Below are 19,860 nucleotides of genomic sequence, written 5' to 3' on the forward strand. Positions count from 1 at the left end.
AGTGTGTGTATGGCTGTGTATTGAACAAAAGAATTGGTAGAAGAACATAATATATATATATATTTGCAACCTAAAGAAATTTAAAGGGCACAACATCTGGACATAATTAACAGTCTCTAGCATAGAGAGAGGGAACCAGCCCCTCCTCCTCCAGACTAAGGCTTCTGTGTAAGGCTATGTAATTTGAACCTGTCAATTTAGGGAGAGTCCTCTTTTTCTCTAAGGCTGACTAATTTTCAGCATGGTTCATAGGGCTGAGAACATTTCAGCATCTTTTTAACAAATAATTTCTCTTAATATACTTTTGTGAAAATTATGATTTATATTCAGAAACGACTATAAGCAAACAAATGTACTTTTCTGAAACTTTTGTCTTTGTCTAATTTGAAACACCTCCTTTGTTAATTGTTATTGGTTGTCAAAATGATGATGTCACTGAGCCAAAAGTATATAATAGAGGGTCATGAGATCCTGAGGTGAGCTCGTTATCAGAAGGCCAGCATTTGGTAACTATAACGATCTCCCATTAGCGCAACTGTTAATGCAAGCAATTATGCTTTATTCTTTTGAATTTCATAATGGAAAAATAGAAACAATAATTCAATAAATCTTAATTATAATTTTTAAAACATCGCGCTGGTGTCATTTTCCGCTAACGCTGCCTTCCCTCCTTCCCTGCACCCTCCTGACCTCGACATGCCTCCATTCCCTCTGACTACGCCCCCCTCCCAAGCCACTATGGCCTCTCTTTCTCAATCTCTGTTTTATCTAATTGCCCTGACTTTTCATTGCCTCCATTTACCACCGCTATAACATGTAACATCGCTATATACGTACTGTCTCCTCCTTAGTATATGCCTTTTTATTACTGCTATTTATGTAACTTCGCTGTAAATGTAACAACACTGTAATATGTATCATCGCTGTAAATGTACAGTCTCTTCTATTGTTAACCGCATTGAACTTCCATGGTATTGCGGTATACAAGAATAAAGTTATTATTATTATTATTATTTTGCATGTTTTATTATTTTTCAAACCTTGAGCTTTCAGTAGGCAAATGTTGTAAATCCAATAGACTGGCCTAAGGTTAGGAGAGGGACTAAAAAGATATTGAAGAGTAAGGGAGATAGAAATGAGCGTTGCAGGATACCATATATATATATATATATAATGGACACATGTTATACGCATTGAATTATATGACATTGCGTAAAATCAAACACTATTAAACTTGGAACTTGATATGCAGTAGTTATGGGGCCAGAAGATGATGAGTTAAAGATAATCTTGGAGATCCGATCAGAAAAGAAAGAGGAAAACCAGTCAATAACTAGATCTGAGATACCAATATCTTCTAATCGCGTGAGAAGTTTGTGATCTATGGTATCAAAAGCTGATGAAAGATCCAATGAAATGAGTAATACCGACTGATGATGATCTAAAATGATAAAGAATTTTGGTGGTCAGCCCAATAAGTGAAAGTTAGGTGGAGTGGTGTTGATGAAATCCAGTCTGATTTGGATGTAACACCTTTGTTCGATAAAATCTGAGACTTGTCGAAAGACGATTTTTTCAGTGAGTTTGGCTAGAAATGGAATATTTGCGATAGGGCGATAGTTAGAGACATCGAGCAGACTGATTTTATGATCTTTGAGAATTGGTTAATGATAGATTCTTTTCACCTTTTAGGGACTATTCCTGTGGACAAACTTGTATGGATCAGATTTAGGATGTCTGGACCAAAAAAAGAAAAAAAGCGTTTTAGTATAAAAGGTGGAATCACTTCAGGATTAGAGCCCTTTGGGTTTAGTGAACTCAAAGTTCTCTGGAGATCTTGAAGAATAGGTAATGTAAATCTGGAACATTTTGAGAACGGGAGACGTAACGATAAGGACAAATTTACTGAGTCTCCTGTGTTAAATTGAGTTAAAGTTGCATTGTTGACCGGTGTTTGGGAAAAAGAGGATCTAATACTTTGAATTTTATTGATTAAATAAGAAGCAATTGATTGGGCTGTCGGTAATGAGACTGACAAACATTGCTCAGTCTTCTGCATAGTAAGAGATCTGACGATTGAATATAATGTAGAAGTGTTTCTAGCTTTTTTATTTGTTTAGAATAATAGTCTTTTGGATCTGTTATTTTGGCTTTGTAATAATTAACTTGTTCCTTAAATTTATTTAAATTATCTAAAGATTTGTTATACCGCCATTTTCTTTCCAAAGAATGTAATTGTTTCTTAACAAGTTGGAATTGAACCAGGGATCTTGGGGCTAAGGTTTGAAGAATTGGGCTTAATAAGCTGGGAAAAAGAAATAAGGAAATGATCAGACCAAAGCACAGGTATGCAAGATTTAATTTGGAATCGGTCCTTCTGAGAAGTCAGCACGAGAATCATGTCTAAGGAATGACCTGCTATGTGTGTAGGACCTTGTATCAGAGGAAAAAGATTTAAATCCTTCAACATGATCAATAATTCTGAGGTAACATGGCTAAAGGGGTCATCAAAATGAACATTAAAATCACCTAAAATGACAGGATTAAAAGAAGTACTAAATTTGAAAACAGTCGATTGAAGCAGAGTTAAAGTATGGTCACTAACTGGGGGCGGAAGATAAAGTAATCAGAGAGAGGCCTAGATTTTAAGCGAAACTGAAGGAATTCCAAGGGACTGTTGTTGGAGGAGAATTCAAGATTAGTAACTAAACTTCCACGGTGAATTATTGCTAAATCGCCTCCTTTTTTACCCATTCGGTTGATTGTATTGGTAACAGTAGCCTGAGGGACATGAACAGGAGAGATAGCTTTCTTCGCCCTCTACAAGCCAAGTTTCAGTAATACAAAGAATGACATATTTATTATGCAATACAATACATAGAGTAAGTGATATTTGGATTTTAAGGAGCGGGCATTAATAAGACCGAAGTTGAAAGCACTTGAGTAGTTAATGGGAAAATGAGAAGATGGGGAGGGGTAAATTAAGTTAGACCTCTGAGAGGAAAGAGGTTTATCATTGTTGTCTCCCTAGGTAGTGCCCTCTCTCTTCTGTCCAATACCAAAACAAACAATAATTCCTAAGAAAGGAAATGACAATAAGGAGGGGTCAGGGGACTCCCCAATAACGTTAAATTTGCTCTGCTCTGCAACAGGAACAAAAAACAGTAAACAAACATTGCAACTGCAAACTAAAGGTGGAACCAACTCACCACCTACCTATGTGCAACCAGCACTAACACTTGTATAACTATGTGAAAACAGCATACAGCGAGCAGTGAACTCTATCCCACTGCCTTATAATGATTTTCTGGTGACGGGGCAATTGTGCGCCAGACACCAGCGCGCCGACAATCGAGCGCTGACAATTCGGTGCAAGACACAAGCGTGCTGCGGGAAAATGTAGTTTTAAAGAGCTCCGATGGGTGTGTGGGGGGAACCCCTCCTCCCCACTTTACTGCATACTGTTCGCGCTGCAGTTGGAAGGGGTGTTCCATTTTCTCTATAATATAGGGTTCCAACCCCCCCCAAACCCACCCCCAACAGCAGCGCGAACACTATGCAGTAAAGTGGGGGGGTTCCCCACTCACACCCCGCTTCAGAGCTCTTTAAAACTAAGTTTTCCCGCGGCGCACTGGTATCTTGCACTGAACTGTCAGTGCTCGATTGTCAGCATGCTGGTGTTTCGCGCGCGACTATGAAATAATTTTCTTCTCTTCTGGCTGCCATGAGCCAAGACACCGAAAATTCAACCTAGATTATTATTCAGCACAGACTGTATCCATCTATGACAGGGCGGCGCGTAAAGCACAGTTACTTACCGTAACAGGTATTATCCAGGGACAGCAGGCATATATTCTCACATGTGGGGTGACGCCATCTACGGAGCCCCGATGCGGACAGCATTTCAAGCAAACTTGATTGAAGATTCAAGCTTGCTGTGCTGCACTACGCATGCGTGCCTCCTGCTCCACTAGAGAGCGCATCCCCTCCTCGTGGTCTCCAGTTCACATATCCAGCAAAGAAGCCAACCCCGGGGAGGTGGGCGGGTTGTGAGAATATATGCCTGCTGTCCCTGGATAACACCTGTTACGATAAGTAACTGTGCTTTATCCCAGGACAAGCAGGCATGATATTCTCACATGTGGGTGACCTCCAAGCTAATAAAAAGGGGCGGAGGGAAGTTGGCAATTTAAGAAAACAGATTACGTAAAACCGATTAGTGGGAGTAGTGGGAGGTGAAAGTATGAATCGAAGACCACGTGGCAGCCTTGCAGATATCCTCAATAGGCGTGGACCTGAGGAAAGCTACCGAAGCTGCCATCGCTCGGACTTTATGCCCCGTAACTCGACCATGCAGCGCGAGACCAGCCTGAGCGTAGCAGAAAGAAATACAAGCAGCCAACCAGTTGGACAAGGTGCGCTTGGAAACTGGGCGTCCCAACCTATTAGGGTCGAAGGACAAAAACAATTGTGGAACTGTCCGATGAGACTAAGTGCGTTTAAGATAAAAAGCTAACGCCCTCTTGCAGTCAAGAGTGTGGAGCGCCACCTCTCCAGGATGAGAGTGGGGCTTGGGAAAGAACACAGGCAGAACAATGGACTGGTTGAGATGAAAATCAGATACCACCTTAGGCAAAAACTTAGGGTGAGTGCGGAGAACCACCTTGTCATGATGGAATACCGTGAAAGGTGGGTCTGCCACCAAAGCCTGCAGCTCGCTAACCCTCCGAGCAGAAGTGAGGGCGAGTAGGAAGATCACTTTCCAAGTGAGAAACTTAAGATGGCATTTATCCATAGGCTCAAATTGAGGTTTCATCAGTTGAGCCAGAACCACATTAAGATCCCAAACCACAGGAGGCGGTTTGAGGGGAGGATGAACATTCAAAAGACCCTTCATGAAACGAGAAACCAAGGGATGGAGTGAAAGAGCCTTCCCTTCCAGGGGCTGATGAAAGGCAGCAATCGCACTGAGATGTACTTGAATGGAATTGGTCTTCAGACCAGAGTGGGATAAATGGAGCAAATACTCCAGAACCAAAAGCACAGGGACCGACACCGGGTCCTGGCGATGAGAGGAGCACCAGGACGAGAATCTAGTCCACTTCTGGGAATAGCAGAGTCTAGTCGAGACTTTCTGAGAAGCCTCCAACACCTCCCTGACCGACTGAGACACGGGGAGAGAAGTCAGGGGGACAGAAACCAAGCAGTCAGATGTAGAGATCGAAGATTGGGATGTAACAGTGAACCCCGACTCTGAGATAGCAGAGAGGGAAACACAGGCAGAAGCAGAGGTTCCCTGACACTGAGTTGAAGTAGCAGGGAAAACCAAGGCTGGCGAGGCCACCGAGGAGCAATCAAGATCAGAGTGGCCCTCACCAATTTCAAATGAACCAGCGTGCTCAGAATCAGAGGAAAAGGCGGGAACGCGTAGAGGAACTTCCCCTCCCAATCGAGGAGGAAGGCATCGGCCTTGAGACGTTCCGGGGAGTATATCCTTGAACAGAAGAGAGGCAGTTTTTGGTTGTCAGGGGAGGTGAACAGATCTATCTGAGGAGTCCCCCACCTGTCGAACACCTGTTGCACGACATGAGAATGCAGGGACCACTCGTGTGGCTGGAGAAGGCGGCTGAGCCTGTCCGCCAGACAGTTCCGCTCTCCCTGTATGTAAATCGCTCGAAGGAAGATGTTTTGGGAGACCGCCCATTCCCAGAGACGCAGAGCCTCCTGGCAGAGGGACCATGACCCCGTCCCTCCTTGCTTGTTTACGTAATACATCGCCACCTGGTTGTCCGTGCGGACTAGAACCACCCGGTCGTGAAGCAGATGTTGAAACGCCACCGCGGCGAGGTAAATGGCCCGAAGTTCCAGCACGTTGATGTGGCAGCGACGATCCTCTGTCGACCACATGCCTTAAGTGCGGAGACCATCCAGGTGAGCCCCCCAAGCATACTCCGACGAGTCCGTGGTTAGGACCTTGTGGTGTGGAGGGGCGAGAAAGAGCAAACCCTTGGAAAGATTCAAAGAGTCGGCCCACCAACGGAGCGATCTTTGCAAGGATCCTGACGCCACTGTGAGGCCAAAGTCCATTGTGGTAACCGCAGATGAAGACGGGCCAGCGGAGTGACGTGGACAGTAGAGGTCATATGGCCGAGGAGCGTCATCATTTGTCGCGCCGAGATAGAGGTCGACCTCGAGATCTGACGGCTCAGATTTACCAGCGCCTCCAGACGTTGAGGAGGGAGGAAGGAACGAAGACGGACCGTGTCCAGCATGGCCCCGATGAATTGTAAGGACTGAGAGGGGCACAGCTGGGATTTTAGGAAGTTTACTTCGAACCCCAGACTCTGAAGAGAAGTAATAGTCTGTCGGGTCGCTGAGATAACCCCCTCCCTGGTCAGGGCTTTGATCAACCAATCGTCCAGGTAGGGGAATACTTGCAGACCCTGGGAGCGCAAGGCAGCCGCGACCACTACAAGGCACTTCGTGAAGACTCGGGTGGACGAGGACAGGCCGAAGGGGAGGACCCGATATTGCAGATGGAGGTCTCCCACCTGAAAGCGCAGGTACCTGCGACAAGCAGGGTGCACCGGAACATGGGTATAGGCCTCCTTCAGATCGAGGGAGCAGAGCCAATCGCCCTCGTTGATCAAGGGGTAAAGAATCGGAAGGGAAAGCATCCAAAACTTTTCCAGCACTAGAAACTTGTTCAGGCGCCTTAAGTCCAGAATCGGGCGCAGATCTCCCGTCTTCTTCGGTACCAGGAAGTAACGGGAGTAAAACCCTTGGCCCCTCTGTTTTTGGGGTACCGGTTCCACCGCCTGCAGGCAAAGGAGATCCTATGCCTCGGAGAGGAGGAGGGACAACTGCGCTCGATTGGGGGGACACGCACTTGGTCGGCTGTCGGGAGGAACCTCTCGAAAGTTGAGTGAGTACCCTGATGAGATCACGCCAAGGACCCATGAGTCCGACGTTATAGCTTCCTAGCGAGGGTAATAGGCTCATAGGCGGCCCCCGATGGGAAGGAGGCCAGGCAGAGGCGCGGAGGGGGCCCGCCCCCGTCCGCTCATCCCGTCAAAAGGACGGAGACGGCTTTGCAGACGCAGTAGGCTGAGATTTTGGTAAAGCCCTAGAATGAGTCTGGGGGCGCCGAGGCGGCGGTCTGGAAAAGGCCGGGGTGGACTTCTGGGGGTAGCGGCGAGGCAATCCCCGAAAAGGTCGAGAGACCGGCGGTTTAGGCTTTTACATAAGAACATAAGAACTGCCATCTCCGGATCAGACCCATGGTCCATCTAGTCCGGCGATCCGCACACGCGGAGGCCCTATCCGGTATATACCTGATGTAGTTTTAGTCACCCATAACCCTCTATGCCTCTCGTAAGGAGATGCGCATCTAATTTGCCTTTGAATCCTAACACAGTGGATTCATTAATAGCCTCCTTTGGGAGAGCATTCCAGGCGTCCACCACTCGCTGTGTGAAGCAGAACTTCCTGACATTTGTCCTGGACTTGTCCCCCCTTAGCTTCAAACCATGTCCTCTTGTCCGTGACGAGTGAAGCAAAGGAACGTTCGTGTTCCGATAGCCGCTTCGTCGCTGCTTCGATAGTGTCGTCAAACAGTTCCTTACTGACGCAAGGAAGGTTAGCTAACCGATCCTGGAGGTTGGGGGTCCATATCGACCAGCCACAGCCACGCCAGCCGGCGCATGGCCACAGCGAAGGCAGCGACCCTGGATGAAAGTTTGAAGCCGTCGTAAGCGGCGTGGAACAGGTGCAGTCGGAGGTTTGAAAAATCCTCGAGAAGGAGGCCAAACGCTGCCTGGCGAGGGGCCGGTAAATCCACCGAGAAGGCGCTCAGCAGCCCAATGAGGTGTTTCAAATAAGAGGAAAAAGTGAATGTATAGTTGAGGACTCTAGAGGCCATCATAGAGTTCTGATACAAACGGCGGCCAAATTTGTCTAGTGTCCTGCCCTCGCGTCCCGGAGGGACCGCCGCCGATACCCTAGAGGGGTGAGCTTTCTTCAACGAAGACTCCACCAGTAAAGATTGGTGGGACAACTGTGGTTGCTCGAACCCCGGGCAGGGTACCGTACGGTACTTAGACTCCATTTTAGATAGGACGGCTGTCACCATGTAAGGAGTCTCGAGGTTCCTGATGAGGGTCTGCCGGAGCACCGGGTTCAGTGGCAGCCGGAGGGACTCTCGGGGTGGAGAAGGCATATCCAGCTCCGCCAGGTATTCCTTGGAGTACCTCGAGTCAGATTGTAAGTCCAAGTCAAGGGCACGTCCCATGTCCTGGACGAACCTCGTAAAGGAAGGCCGGTGTGATCCCGTGGCCCCTTGCGGGGACGGTGAACGAGACCTCCGCCTCACTGAGAAGGAAGGAGAAGCCTCCCTCGAAAAGCGAGGTTCTCGCTCGGACCCTCGATCCGACACCGGGGACGCGCTATGGAAGCGCTACGGGGTCGAGGACCTGCGTCGCCACGAGGAGCCCCTCGGGGACGACGCCGGGGTAAGGGGCACCGACCGATGTCGGGTCGGAGACCTCTCCCCGAACTCCCTCGGCGAAAGCCTAGAGCCTCGGACCGGAGCCCCGGACCGAGGGGGAGTCAGTAACAGCTTGGGGTTAGCGAGAGACAGCTCAGTAACCCGTAGCAGTTCCCCCCGATCGAGTCGAGAGCGAGCGGCCTCGGGTCGGTGGTGAATTCCGGGCCTGTTTTGAATGTCGGCGGCCCGAGGAGTCGAGGGGCTTAGATCTACGTTTCACCCCGCGCAGCTCCGCCGGGGACGAACGCCTCGAGTGCCTTGGAGAGGAATCTGAGGAAGAAGAGAGGCGGCGGAAACGGCGCACTTTGCCCCGAGGGGTCTCGACGCGGGGCTCAGGCTGGTCCGGCGCACGCGAGGTCGAGGTCGGGTGAAGGTGAGCCAAGGCAGCCGATAGCTCCGTCGTGATCATTGCCCGGAGCATGTCCTGGAACACCGGCACAGACAGCATCGATGGCATGTCCGAGGCCGCGGTGCACTCCACCAAGGGCGATCTCGATTTTGAGCATTCCCGAGTGGTGGAGGCATGTCCAGAGGTCTTCGAGGGCTTCGCCGGGACCGTGGGTAAGGAACTCCTCCCCTGCCCGGCCATTGTCCCCGAGGTTGGCTTCTTCGAAGGCATGGAACCTGAGGAAGGAAGAGGGGACTTACCCGGAGCCGAAGACTTTTGAGAACTCGGGGTCTTCGAGGTCGAGTCCCGAGGCGGGGCCGAGGGAACCGAGGCCAAGGCCGGGGCCGAAGCCGGGGCCGACCTCGAGGCCAAGGTCGAGGGTTGGTCGGCAGCAAACAGGTCCGCCATGCGGACCCGGCGGCGGCGGAGCGCCCGGTGTTGGAAGGTTGCGCACCGGGGGCAAGTTTCGGTCGGATGATCGGCCCCCAGGCAAAGGATGCACCAGCGATGCGGGTCTGTGATCGACAATAGATGCTCGCACCTGGTGCACTTTTTGAAGCCGGTAACAGGCCAGGACATAGAAAAAATCAGGCGACCGTGGCCTACCAGGCCACGCGGCCGCGACGACCCGGGAGCCCCCAGGTCGCAAACGAAAGCGCGTTTAAACGCAATGAGCAGGAAAAAGAAATAACTATACGCACAGCGACTTTTAAACTACGAAAAAACAATAAATCGAGGTGCAAGAAGGCACTTGGGGCAGAGCTAGGAAAAAACAAGTCTTCTTAGCACTGCAGAAAAAAACGAACTGGAGATCACGAGGAGGGGATGCGCCCTCTAGTGGAGCAGGAGGCACGCATGCGTAGTGCAGCACAGCAAGCTTGAATCTTCAATCAAGTTTGCTTGAAATGCTGTCCGCATCGGGGCTCCATAGATGACGTCACCCCACATGTGAGAATATCATGCCTGCTTGCCCTGGGATAATGAATTGTATGCTGTTCTACAGGAAAGAGGATTATCAAGGTAAGAACCTAATTCCTCTTTCCTGTGCAAATAAGCATATGCTCCTTACTGATGGGATATACTAGAGCAGTGTTTTCAACCTTTTTACACCCATGGACCGGCAGAAATAAAAGAATTATTTTGTGGACTGTCAAACTACTAAGACCGAAATAAAAAAACACATTTCCGCCCCGTCTCCGCAAGCTCGGTCCCCACAAACCATCTGATCTCATCCGCACAAGCCTCAGTTATGATTTTATATTGAACATATTTTATTAAAGTATAAAAAGAAACAATATTCTGTAGAATTGTCATTTTATAAATATAAATATACAGAGCAAGGCCCAACAAAACCCCGTCTCCCCTCCCCTTCACATATATCCCCTCTACTATCAAGAAAACTGAACAAGCCAAGTTATTACAGAATGCTACACAGAAATATCATGCTAACAGAATACTGCAGTCACACATGACAGGAATGGTGTTAGGGGAGTGCCCCCTGGTCAGAGAGAGCCCTAAGCCAGCTGGAAGCTAAAGAAGCACTGCCTGTGCTTTGCAGTCCCCAGTTATGTCTAACACCAGCTCTAGCTTTCATCTTCTTTTCACTCTTTTCTTTCCAGCATCTCCCTGTCTCTTCAATCCAGCATCTGCCCGTTCCATCCACCATCTGCCCGTTCCATCCACCGTCTGCCCTCTCCCCCTTCCATATGTATCTGACTTCTTTCTATGCCACTCTCCCCTTTCCATCCAGCCTGTGCCTCCTCTCTCTGGGCAGACTCAGCACAGACGCTTCCCAGGCCCCAATCCACGCTGACTATCTCCCTTCTACCTGCACCTTCCTCGCGGCCCTCTTCGGCGACTTGGCAGGGGTGGCGATCAAGACAGGCTGCCAACGTCGGGACCTTCCCTCTCTGAGTCCCGCCTATTTTGTTTCAACTTGTTTCCGCATAGGCGAGACTCATAGAGGGAATGCCCGACGTCAGCAGCCTGTCTTGATCGCCCGAGGCTGGGAGGAACAGCAGATTTCTGCCAACACCACCAGGGCAGGAAATTTAACCGCGTCGATCTTGCCGGCCCTGTGCAGACCGGCAGGAATTTTCTGCCGACCAGCACCAGTCCGCAGACCGGCAGTTGAAGAACAGTGTACTAGAGCAATCCCTTGAGTCCCAAAGGATCTGCGGGGGGAGGGAGGGGTGATATCTGACCTCCACCAAGACTCTCAGCCAGTTGCGGGGTCTAATCAGCCTGACTCTGCAGAGGTGAACACCGCTCTCAGGAAACCTATTCCCAAGCTCCAAGTGTTGGAGCAAGCTAGCCATACAGGTGTTCTTTTAAAAGTGTGGTCCTTCTGGCTTAAGACCCCAATGTCTGATCCTTCTCCTAGGCAGAGCTGTCCCAGGACTACTGGGAACCTCTCAGCACTGAGAAGCCTCAAAAAAGATTAGATTAAGACATGAAATAACAAATCTAGTGCAGAGCAGAGGAAGAGATACCTTCTCAACTTGCTTGTAGAAGTTAATACTGAAGACAGATGACACTGCCCAGGGAGATAAGGAAGCAGAAATGAGAAAAATGATTGATGCCTTCTATAATCCAACTCGCAAATTGGGGTATACAACCCATCCATAAGGAATCGTATGCTGTTTGCACAGGAAATCAATGTTATAAAAAATAAATCTGTACTTAAAAATATCACCTAAACGATATCTAATTCAAAACTTCAAAGGAAAGGAAATCTGAGATTCAGTCAATCAACCATAAACTCAGCATAGTTCATGACTGGTTAAATTCTAATAAGCTCTCATTAAGCATTTCAAAATCTAATACTTTCCTATTCCCTGGAAAAGAGGGGGCGCAACTAATCTCCCCAGTTATTATCGATAACACCCCACTTACACCAACTACAATTATAAAAATCTTAGGGGTCCTTATAGACAGTAGGCTTACTTTCCGTCCACAGATAAGCGCCTTGGTTAAAAACTGCTTTTACAAACTAAGAATGATTCGATCACTGGCCCCTCTTCTTGACACCAATTCCCTTAACGTTCTGATTCATTCACTTGTAATCTCAAAAATAGACTATTGTAATTCACTTTTAAAAGGAATATATCATAAGGATTTGAAACATTTGCAGTTAATTCAAAATACGGCCATTAAGTTAATTTCAAGAGCATCAAAGTACGATCATGTTACCCCTTTGCTAAAAGATGCCCACTGGTTGCCAATTTCACATAGGATAACTTATAAAATAGCCCTTTTGACATTCAAAACCATGCAAACTAATTCTCCAGCTTTTATCGACAGATTATTGATCCCTTATGACCCACCAAGATCTTTGAGATCCATATCCCAATTTAATCTTAATATCCCTTCATTAAAAATAATTGGCACACGCCATACTACCATTTTTTCTGTAACAGCCCCAACGATTTGGAACTCTCTTCCGCTTTATTTAAAAATGGAAAATAATTTAAAAACATTCAAAAGCAACTTAAAATGCTTCCTTTTTAAAGATGCTTTTAACTGAAGTTTTATTTTTTTTCAAAGTTGATTTTAACTGATGTTTTATTTTAATTTTTTTTTTTTTTAACTCCCTGCCCTTTTGTACTTGCCATTAATGTTTCTTCCATTTACTATAGCTATTGTATTTCCTCCCTCTTTACCTTGTGTGTCTTTTGTTCGTTCGTCCACAATAACTTTGCATGTATTATTGTTCGCTTTGTAGTTTTTAGAAAGTATGTATTAACTGTAATATTGTTTGTCTAAAGGAAAAATTTTTTACTCTGTACAACGCTTTGTAGAATCGATAAAGCGTTTAATCAAATAACTAAATAAACAATAAACAATAAAGGTTCACAATACACGGTAAAATAACAAAAAGAATAAAATAACAGCAAAGCCTTCAATAAGTTTTGTTAGAAAAGATAATTTGCAAAAAAAACAAACCACAAAACAGTGCAAACAACTAAAGTATGTAGAAAACAATATGATAAAGTGGACAACTAGAGGCAACTGTTCTTCTGCCTACTGGAAGAGAAAAGGTAAGTGCGGGTAGTTCTACTGAGGTGCAAGTAGGGATTTTTACAGATACAAAATGTGAATGAAAACCCATCTACATTGTGAATCCTAAAAATCCAAGTTGAGGAAAAGGTCTGGACAGTGTCAATCAGGAGGAGACTCGCACATCTTTCCTAAAGCCAGTCCCAGAGCTTGTTACCCCTGATGAAATAGTGCATTCACTAGAACTGCCTGGAAGGACAAACTCCCACGGGAGTGCCAGCTGTATGTACCATATTTTTTGCTCCATAAAATGCACTTCTTATGTAGCGAAGATCCAAATTTTTAACACACACACCCCTTTGGTCATTTTTAAAACACCCAAGTACCTTTCTTAAAACACCCATTCCGTCCCGTACCTCTTCAAATGTCCCCCATTGCCTGGTGGTCCAGTCGCTCGCAAGAACTGAAGGCACCATTCGGAGGGTGGCGCTGGTCCAGGAAGGCGGGCGGAAAGCTTGCGCCTGCCGGCCGACACATTGCTGGACCACCAAGCAATGGGAGACATTTAAAGGGGTACGGACCGGACAAGGCGGCATGGGCCCAGGCAGGAGCTAGAGAAAATGAAATAGGGCAAGACCAAAAGATTGGCAAAAAAATAAATTAAAACAGTCTAAAGGCTCCTTTTACAAAGCCGGGGTAGCAGTTCCTACATGGCAAATGCAACATAGCCCATTCAAATCCCATTTGCTGTGTCACATTTGCCATACTAGGACTCGCTACTGTAGCTTTGTAAAAGGGTCTCTAAGTTTGTGAAAATATACTCCGCTACTATTGGACCTAAGTGCCAGAGTAGGAAGTTAGTGGCCAAGAAAAATATCTAGGTGTCTTTGTAGACAATACACTGAAACCTTCCGGTCAATGTGCAGCGGCAGCCAAAATGCAAACAATATGTTGGGAATTATTAGAAAAGGGATGGCAAACAAAACTAAGGAGAAGATTCTCAGAACTTTAATGTGGTCGCTAAACCGGTTGCAGCTGGTTTAGCGTTCATGTATTTTAGAGGCAGATTATCAAAATAGCTTTTCCAAGCTTCATAGCAGTCTCCGACTCTGCCATTCAAATGTACTACAACAAAGTCCTTAATATTTAAATGAGCACTCCGAGCGATTCTCTATTATCGCCTTAACCATACTTTCTGGTCAGTGGCTGAGTGCTGACTGGCTCAGGCATTCATAGGAAAGTAAGGCTTGACAGCTCAGAACTGCCAGAAAATGTTGCTACCGTCAAGCAACCTCCCCCCCTCCCCCACCAGCGGGAGGGATGCTCACACCCTTATGGAGTCAAGCAACCCCTCCTCCCCCCAAGCAGTGGGATTCCCACTCCCTCCTGTCACTGCTGTGTACCCCCGATGACCCTCCCAAGCCTCCAACAACCCCCTTACCTTGTTTTCAAAGGCTGGCCGGAGGGATGCCTCTTCAAAATGACGGGCCTTCCCCTCCCCAGTGCATCCTGGAATGCACCAGGTAGGGGTCTAAGGCTCTGATTGGCCCAAGTTGCTTAAGGCCCTTGATTGGCCCACATGCCTAAGGCCCCTCCCATAGAAGAGACCTTAATCAACCTGGGCCAATCAGAGTCTTAGGCCCCTCCCCAGCGCTTCCCAGGATGCACCAGGGAGGGGAAGGCCCATTTTGAGGAGGCAGGCCTGAAGGAGTAGGTATCCCTCTGGCAGGCCTTCGTAAACAAGGGGGGTGGGGGTTGTCAGAGGCCCAGTGAGAGCTGTCGGGGGGCTGTTGCTTGGGCATCCATCTAGCTGCCAAGGGGGGTTGCCTCTATCACTTTATGGTGTGACCTCACCTTGAATATTGTATTTGATTAAGGTCACCTTCTCTCAAAAAAGATATAGTGCAATTAGAAAAGGTTCAAAGACCAATCAAGATGATAAAGGGGATGGAACTCCTCTCATATGAGAAAGACTAAAAAGGTTAGGGCTCTTCAGCTTGGAAAAGAGACAGCTGAGGGGGAGATAAGTTTACAAAATCCAGAGTGGTGTAGAACAAGTATAAATGGATTGATTTTTTACTCCATCAAAAATTACACAGACTAGGGAGACACTCGATTAAGTTACAGGGAAATACTTTTAAAACCAATAGGAGGCAATATTTTTTCACTCTGGGGTCCTTTTATTAAGGCGTGCTAACCGATTTAGCGCGCGCTTGAAAAGAGGAGACAGAGGGGACATGATCGAAACATTCAGGATATTGAAGGGAATTGTCTTAGTAGAGAAAGAGAGATTGCTCACCCTCTCCAAGGTGGAGAGAACGAGAGGGCACTCGCTAAAGTTAAAAGGGGATAGATTCCTTACAAACGTAAGGAAGTTCTTCTTCACCCAGAGAATAGTAGAAATCTGGAATGCTCTTCCAGAGGCTGTTTTAGGGGAAAGCACCCTTCAGGGATTCAAGAAAAGGTTAGATAAGTTCCTGCTGGATCAGAACATACGCAGGTAAGCTAGACTCAAATAGAGCACTGGTCTTTGACCTAAGGGCTGCCGCGTGAGCGGACTGCTGGGCACGATGTACCACTGGTCTGACCCAGCAGTGGCAAATCTTATGTTCTTACTAAGGCATCCATTATATTCTTTGGGCACCTTAGCATTTAGCGCGTGCTAATCTTTTGTGTGCGTTAAATTGGTTAGCGCACCTTAATAAAAGGACCCCTCTAATAATTACGCTCTGGAATGCATTGCCAGAGGTTGTGGTAAGAGAGGTTAACATATCTGGTTTTAAAAAAAGTTTGGACAAGTTCCTGGAGGAAAAATACATAGTCTGCTATTGAGACATAGGGGAAGCCACTGCTTGACCTGGATCAGAAGCATAGAATGTTGCTATTATTTGGATTTTTGACCTGGATTGGCTGCCACTGTGAAGATGGGATACTAAGGGCCTGTTTTATAAAGCCATGCTAGTGGCTACAATGCGGTAACGGCTCTGAAACCCATTGAGATTTAAAGAGCTTCAGGGCTATTGCAGCATGGCTTTGTAAAACAGGCTCTAAGCTACATGGACCATTGGTCTGACCCAGTAAGGTCTATTCTTATACATTACATTACATTAGTGATTTCTATTCTGCTGTTACCTTGCGGTTCAAGGCGGATTACATAAAGGATCTATGGCCATTTCCAGAGGAATTATAGAATAGTTAGATTGGTTCGTAGAGATGAGGTGGTTCTTCGGGCGTTAAGTTGAGTAGAGAGGCGTTACGTTTGTTTCAATTGTTGAGTATCAGGGTTTTTATTTATACCTCAGGTACAAATTTTTTTATTTCTTTTGAGTTCTTAGGACAAGAAAATACCTATTCAATTTGGAAAGCACTTAACATCTTTTCGTTGGTCGTTTAAACCCAATCAAATAAATATTTAGACTTTTGTTGAAAACTTGTATAGCACTATGTATGTAATTATTTCATTTATCTCTTACGCTGTTGCGGGGGGGGGGAACCCCAATTTATTTTAATTTCATACTACAAAACTTTTTTTAACTTCTGTAGAGTAAAGTTTCATGGAAGTTTAAAAAAAAAAACCGAATCAACAAACAGTTTTCAAGGGTAACAGCAGACCTGCATGAGCCGCAGGCGGCAGCGTGGGAAAAATAACAGACTAAAGGGCTTCTGGGAAAAATGATTCCGCGGTCTCAAAAGGCGACGCCAACTTTCCTAGGGAAAAGGCGCCCTTAATATCCTTAATTCCGGTTTCCTCTTCCACAGCGGGAACATCGTTTTTAGCATGATTCCCTTCCTTCAGAGCCCGAACGTCCCTTCCTCCCCAATCCCCGGCTCTCCTTCACTTCAGCGGAAACCGCCGCAAAGGCTACGAAGCTCGCCAGCAAAGGCCCCGGAACGCGAGGCCTTTAATGAAAGAAGAAGAAAAAAAAAGTCCCCTAGCACGAGACAGCGCGCCCTCTCCTCTACCGCGCGCACATCTATGAAATAAATCACAAGTGTCCCGCTATGTAGGGTTTGCGGTGGGGACGCGCAACCGCCTCGCAAGCCCTCCACCTCTCCGCCACCCGAGCCCGGCGCTTCGGGCCCAGTCGCCGCATTGCCCCTTTCCACGATTCCCGCGGCTTCGTCTGCCGGCCTGCGTCAGCCCTGAAGCGGGTTCCTTCTCTGGAAGAGGGGCGAGGAGTCACGTACCTGGCGCCGTCGCGGAGCAGCTCGTCCAGCTGCTCGGCGGAATGCACCTCCGCTAGAGCCGCCATGCTTCCGGAGCTGAGCGAGAGCTGGAAAGAGCGCCCGCGGCCGGCAGCAGCTATGGAAGGAGAGAGAGAGCTGCAGCTGCGGGGCGCGCACGGGGAGGAAAAGGCGGCGGTGAACCTTAAGCGCCTGCTTGCTCTGCTAATTCCTGATCTACTTCTGGCTTACCCTTCACTTGTCAAAATGATTGTTTTTGGCGGTTTTTGTTTGTTTGTTTTTTAATTTTAATTTAACACTTATGAAAGTCAGAATTGGGACATTTTCTTTAACCAGCCTAGAACTTTGATTGTGGGATATCAGTACTGTACTTATCTAAGTTAGTTCTTTTTTAAATAGGTTTTATACTATCTTGGGTGGATACACATACAGTGCTTATTTTTAATCTAACCGTTTTTATTTGTCTGCTATGACTGTAATACCGTATCCCTAGTGGAGTCGGGTGAAAAGGTGCTTTGTTATGTAGTGCAATGTCTTGCACTAAGATCAAGAAAGGACTAGCCTTATAGGTCAAACTCGCCATTTGGTAATGCACGTTGATCATAATAGTATCTGAGCTTGTCCAGAGGTCAAATGACTTTGCACATACCATAAAAGGAATGAACCCAGTTTAAATGATGATAGCTGCGGTTTCACTCTCAAGATTCACCGCTAGCGCTCTTGTTAATAATTTTACATTGTGCCAACGAGTGCTTCCTTCTGAAGTTCATTGGGAAGGAGTTCAAACTTTTAGCTCATGGCGTTTTCTGGCTGGCTCATGCAACCAACCCCACTATTCCTTTTTTTCTACTCCACAACCAATAAGGAACAGCATCTACATGCATGTTGCCAAACAACACGGTCTCGGCACAGGAAGCAGCACTCTGGATCAAAGGGAACCATGTAATAAAGCCATGTGTTATAATTATGGAGGTAATTCTGTAATAGTGTGCCAACATTTAGGTACCATATTTTCACGGTAGGGAGCCTATTCTATAAGAACTCTTAAGCATGTAAATGATTTTATAGAATTCTAGTGCAAAATCACATCAAAGTGCCAAAATGACACACATTTATGGCAGGTCTGCGGCTCATGTAAATGTTAGCGCCTAAATAACATATTTACATGCATAGTTTACAGTGTCTGGTAAGTAGCCCATGTAAATGTCGGCCACAGCCTATGGCATTCCCATGTCCCTCCCTTGTAAATTTCCCTCTGACAATTGTGCACTAACCATTTTAGCAATAATTATGGAATAGTGTTTAGGCATGCCACTACCATTCATATGTGGCAGTATTTCCCTGCCAACCCCTTCCTCCCACCTCTACCAAATAGTGCTACCGTTCCCAGCTTCTTCCCTTCATCCTTCCTGCCCAGTATCTGCCCCTCTTTCTCCCCTCCCCACCCTCATTTTCCATTTCACTCCAGCCCCACAACTAGCATCATCCTGTCCCTTGTTCTGTTCCTCCTACCATGGTCCAGCATTTCTCCCACCCATTGTATAACATCCTTCTGCCCCTGAATCAGTTTCCTTTGTCCTTCCCACCCCTGCACAGCAGTTTTTCCTCTCCTCCACCCCTATGTGCTACATATCTCCCTCTCACTGTCCACCATCTCATTTTCTCCCTTGCTGCAAAGAGAGTTCCAGGGTGTAGGTCTCCTACCCCCTCTATTGCCACATCCAATATTTCTTCCTCTCTCATCCCCCAGCCCCTGTGCAGCTCTTTCACTCCTCCCCATCAGTTCTATGCCCATTTCTTCTATCACCCTTCTGCAGCATTTTAATTCATCTCTCCCTCCACCACCACGTCCAACATTGTATGTTTCTCCCATCTTCCCAGCACCAGGTCCAGCAATTCTCCCACTTCCTTTACCAATGTGTACCATCCTCCTGTTCCATGTACTTATGTCCAACCATTCTCCCTTTTCTCTTCCCTCTCCCACTGGCAGCATCTCTTTCCCTCATTTCCCCATCCCCAGCCAGTGCAGCATCTCTCTTACCCTCCATTCCCACCTCTCCAGCATCTCAAACCCTCCTCACCTTAGCTCCTGCAACATCTCTCTTATCTTCCCCATTCCTCCAGCCTATGCAGTATCTCTCTTACCTCCCCCACCCCCTGCCCATGCAGAGTTACTTTCTCTAGAACATGCCACCAGCAGCCATTCAGTGAGTGGCACGGTACCAGGCAGGTGCGCAAAAAGTTTGTGCCTGCCTTGTGCGCCGCTCTGCCACTGCCAGAAGACATCAGGACAGGAGGCAGCCACTGAGATTAAAAAAAGATACCGGGGGGAGGTGGTCTTTCCTGCCTGCCTCGGGGGGGGGGGGGGGGAGGGAGAGGCCCTTCTGCCTGCCTAGGCCCAGGAGGCAGATGATGGAAGTGGGGAGAAGGGGGGACTGGAGAAGTGGGCAGATGATGGAAGGGGGAGAAGAGAAAGATGGAAGGGGGGAGAACTTGTGCTTTCAGCATCAGGCACATATAGGAAAGCAGCAGCGGTGAGGAGGTGAGTGGCCCTCACCTCATCACTGCTGCTGCTTTCCCACATGCTGGATGGGGGAAGAAAATAGTTAATGAGATAGTGAAGGGATGGCAAGCCGTGAGTAGACACAGTGAAAAGAGGGAAACTGAGGACTGACTAGTAAGAAAGAATTTAATTTAGACGGAGGCAGAAAATAGAGAAGACCAGAGAAGGAAAGGGAAGAAA

At 47.2% G+C, this 19,860-nt stretch overlaps 1 protein-coding gene across 1 annotated transcript in view; it reads right to left on the reverse strand.

The window, feature by feature from the left end:
• The window catches only part of GLRX3 (glutaredoxin 3), a 112,997-nt gene extending 95,708 nt beyond the window's left edge, over positions 1–17,289 (reverse strand). The window contains exon 1 of the mRNA XM_033942404.1: positions 17,121–17,289. Coding sequence (XP_033798295.1) covers positions 17,121–17,185 — 65 coding nt within the window. The 5' untranslated portion in view covers positions 17,186–17,289. The remainder of the gene's footprint in view (positions 1–17,120) is intronic.
• Between the last annotated feature and the right edge of the window lie 2,571 nt (positions 17,290–19,860).

Source organism: Geotrypetes seraphini, chromosome 4, assembly GCF_902459505.1.
Source record: "Geotrypetes seraphini chromosome 4, aGeoSer1.1, whole genome shotgun sequence".
NCBI classification, from domain to species: domain Eukaryota; kingdom Metazoa; phylum Chordata; class Amphibia; order Gymnophiona; family Dermophiidae; genus Geotrypetes; species Geotrypetes seraphini.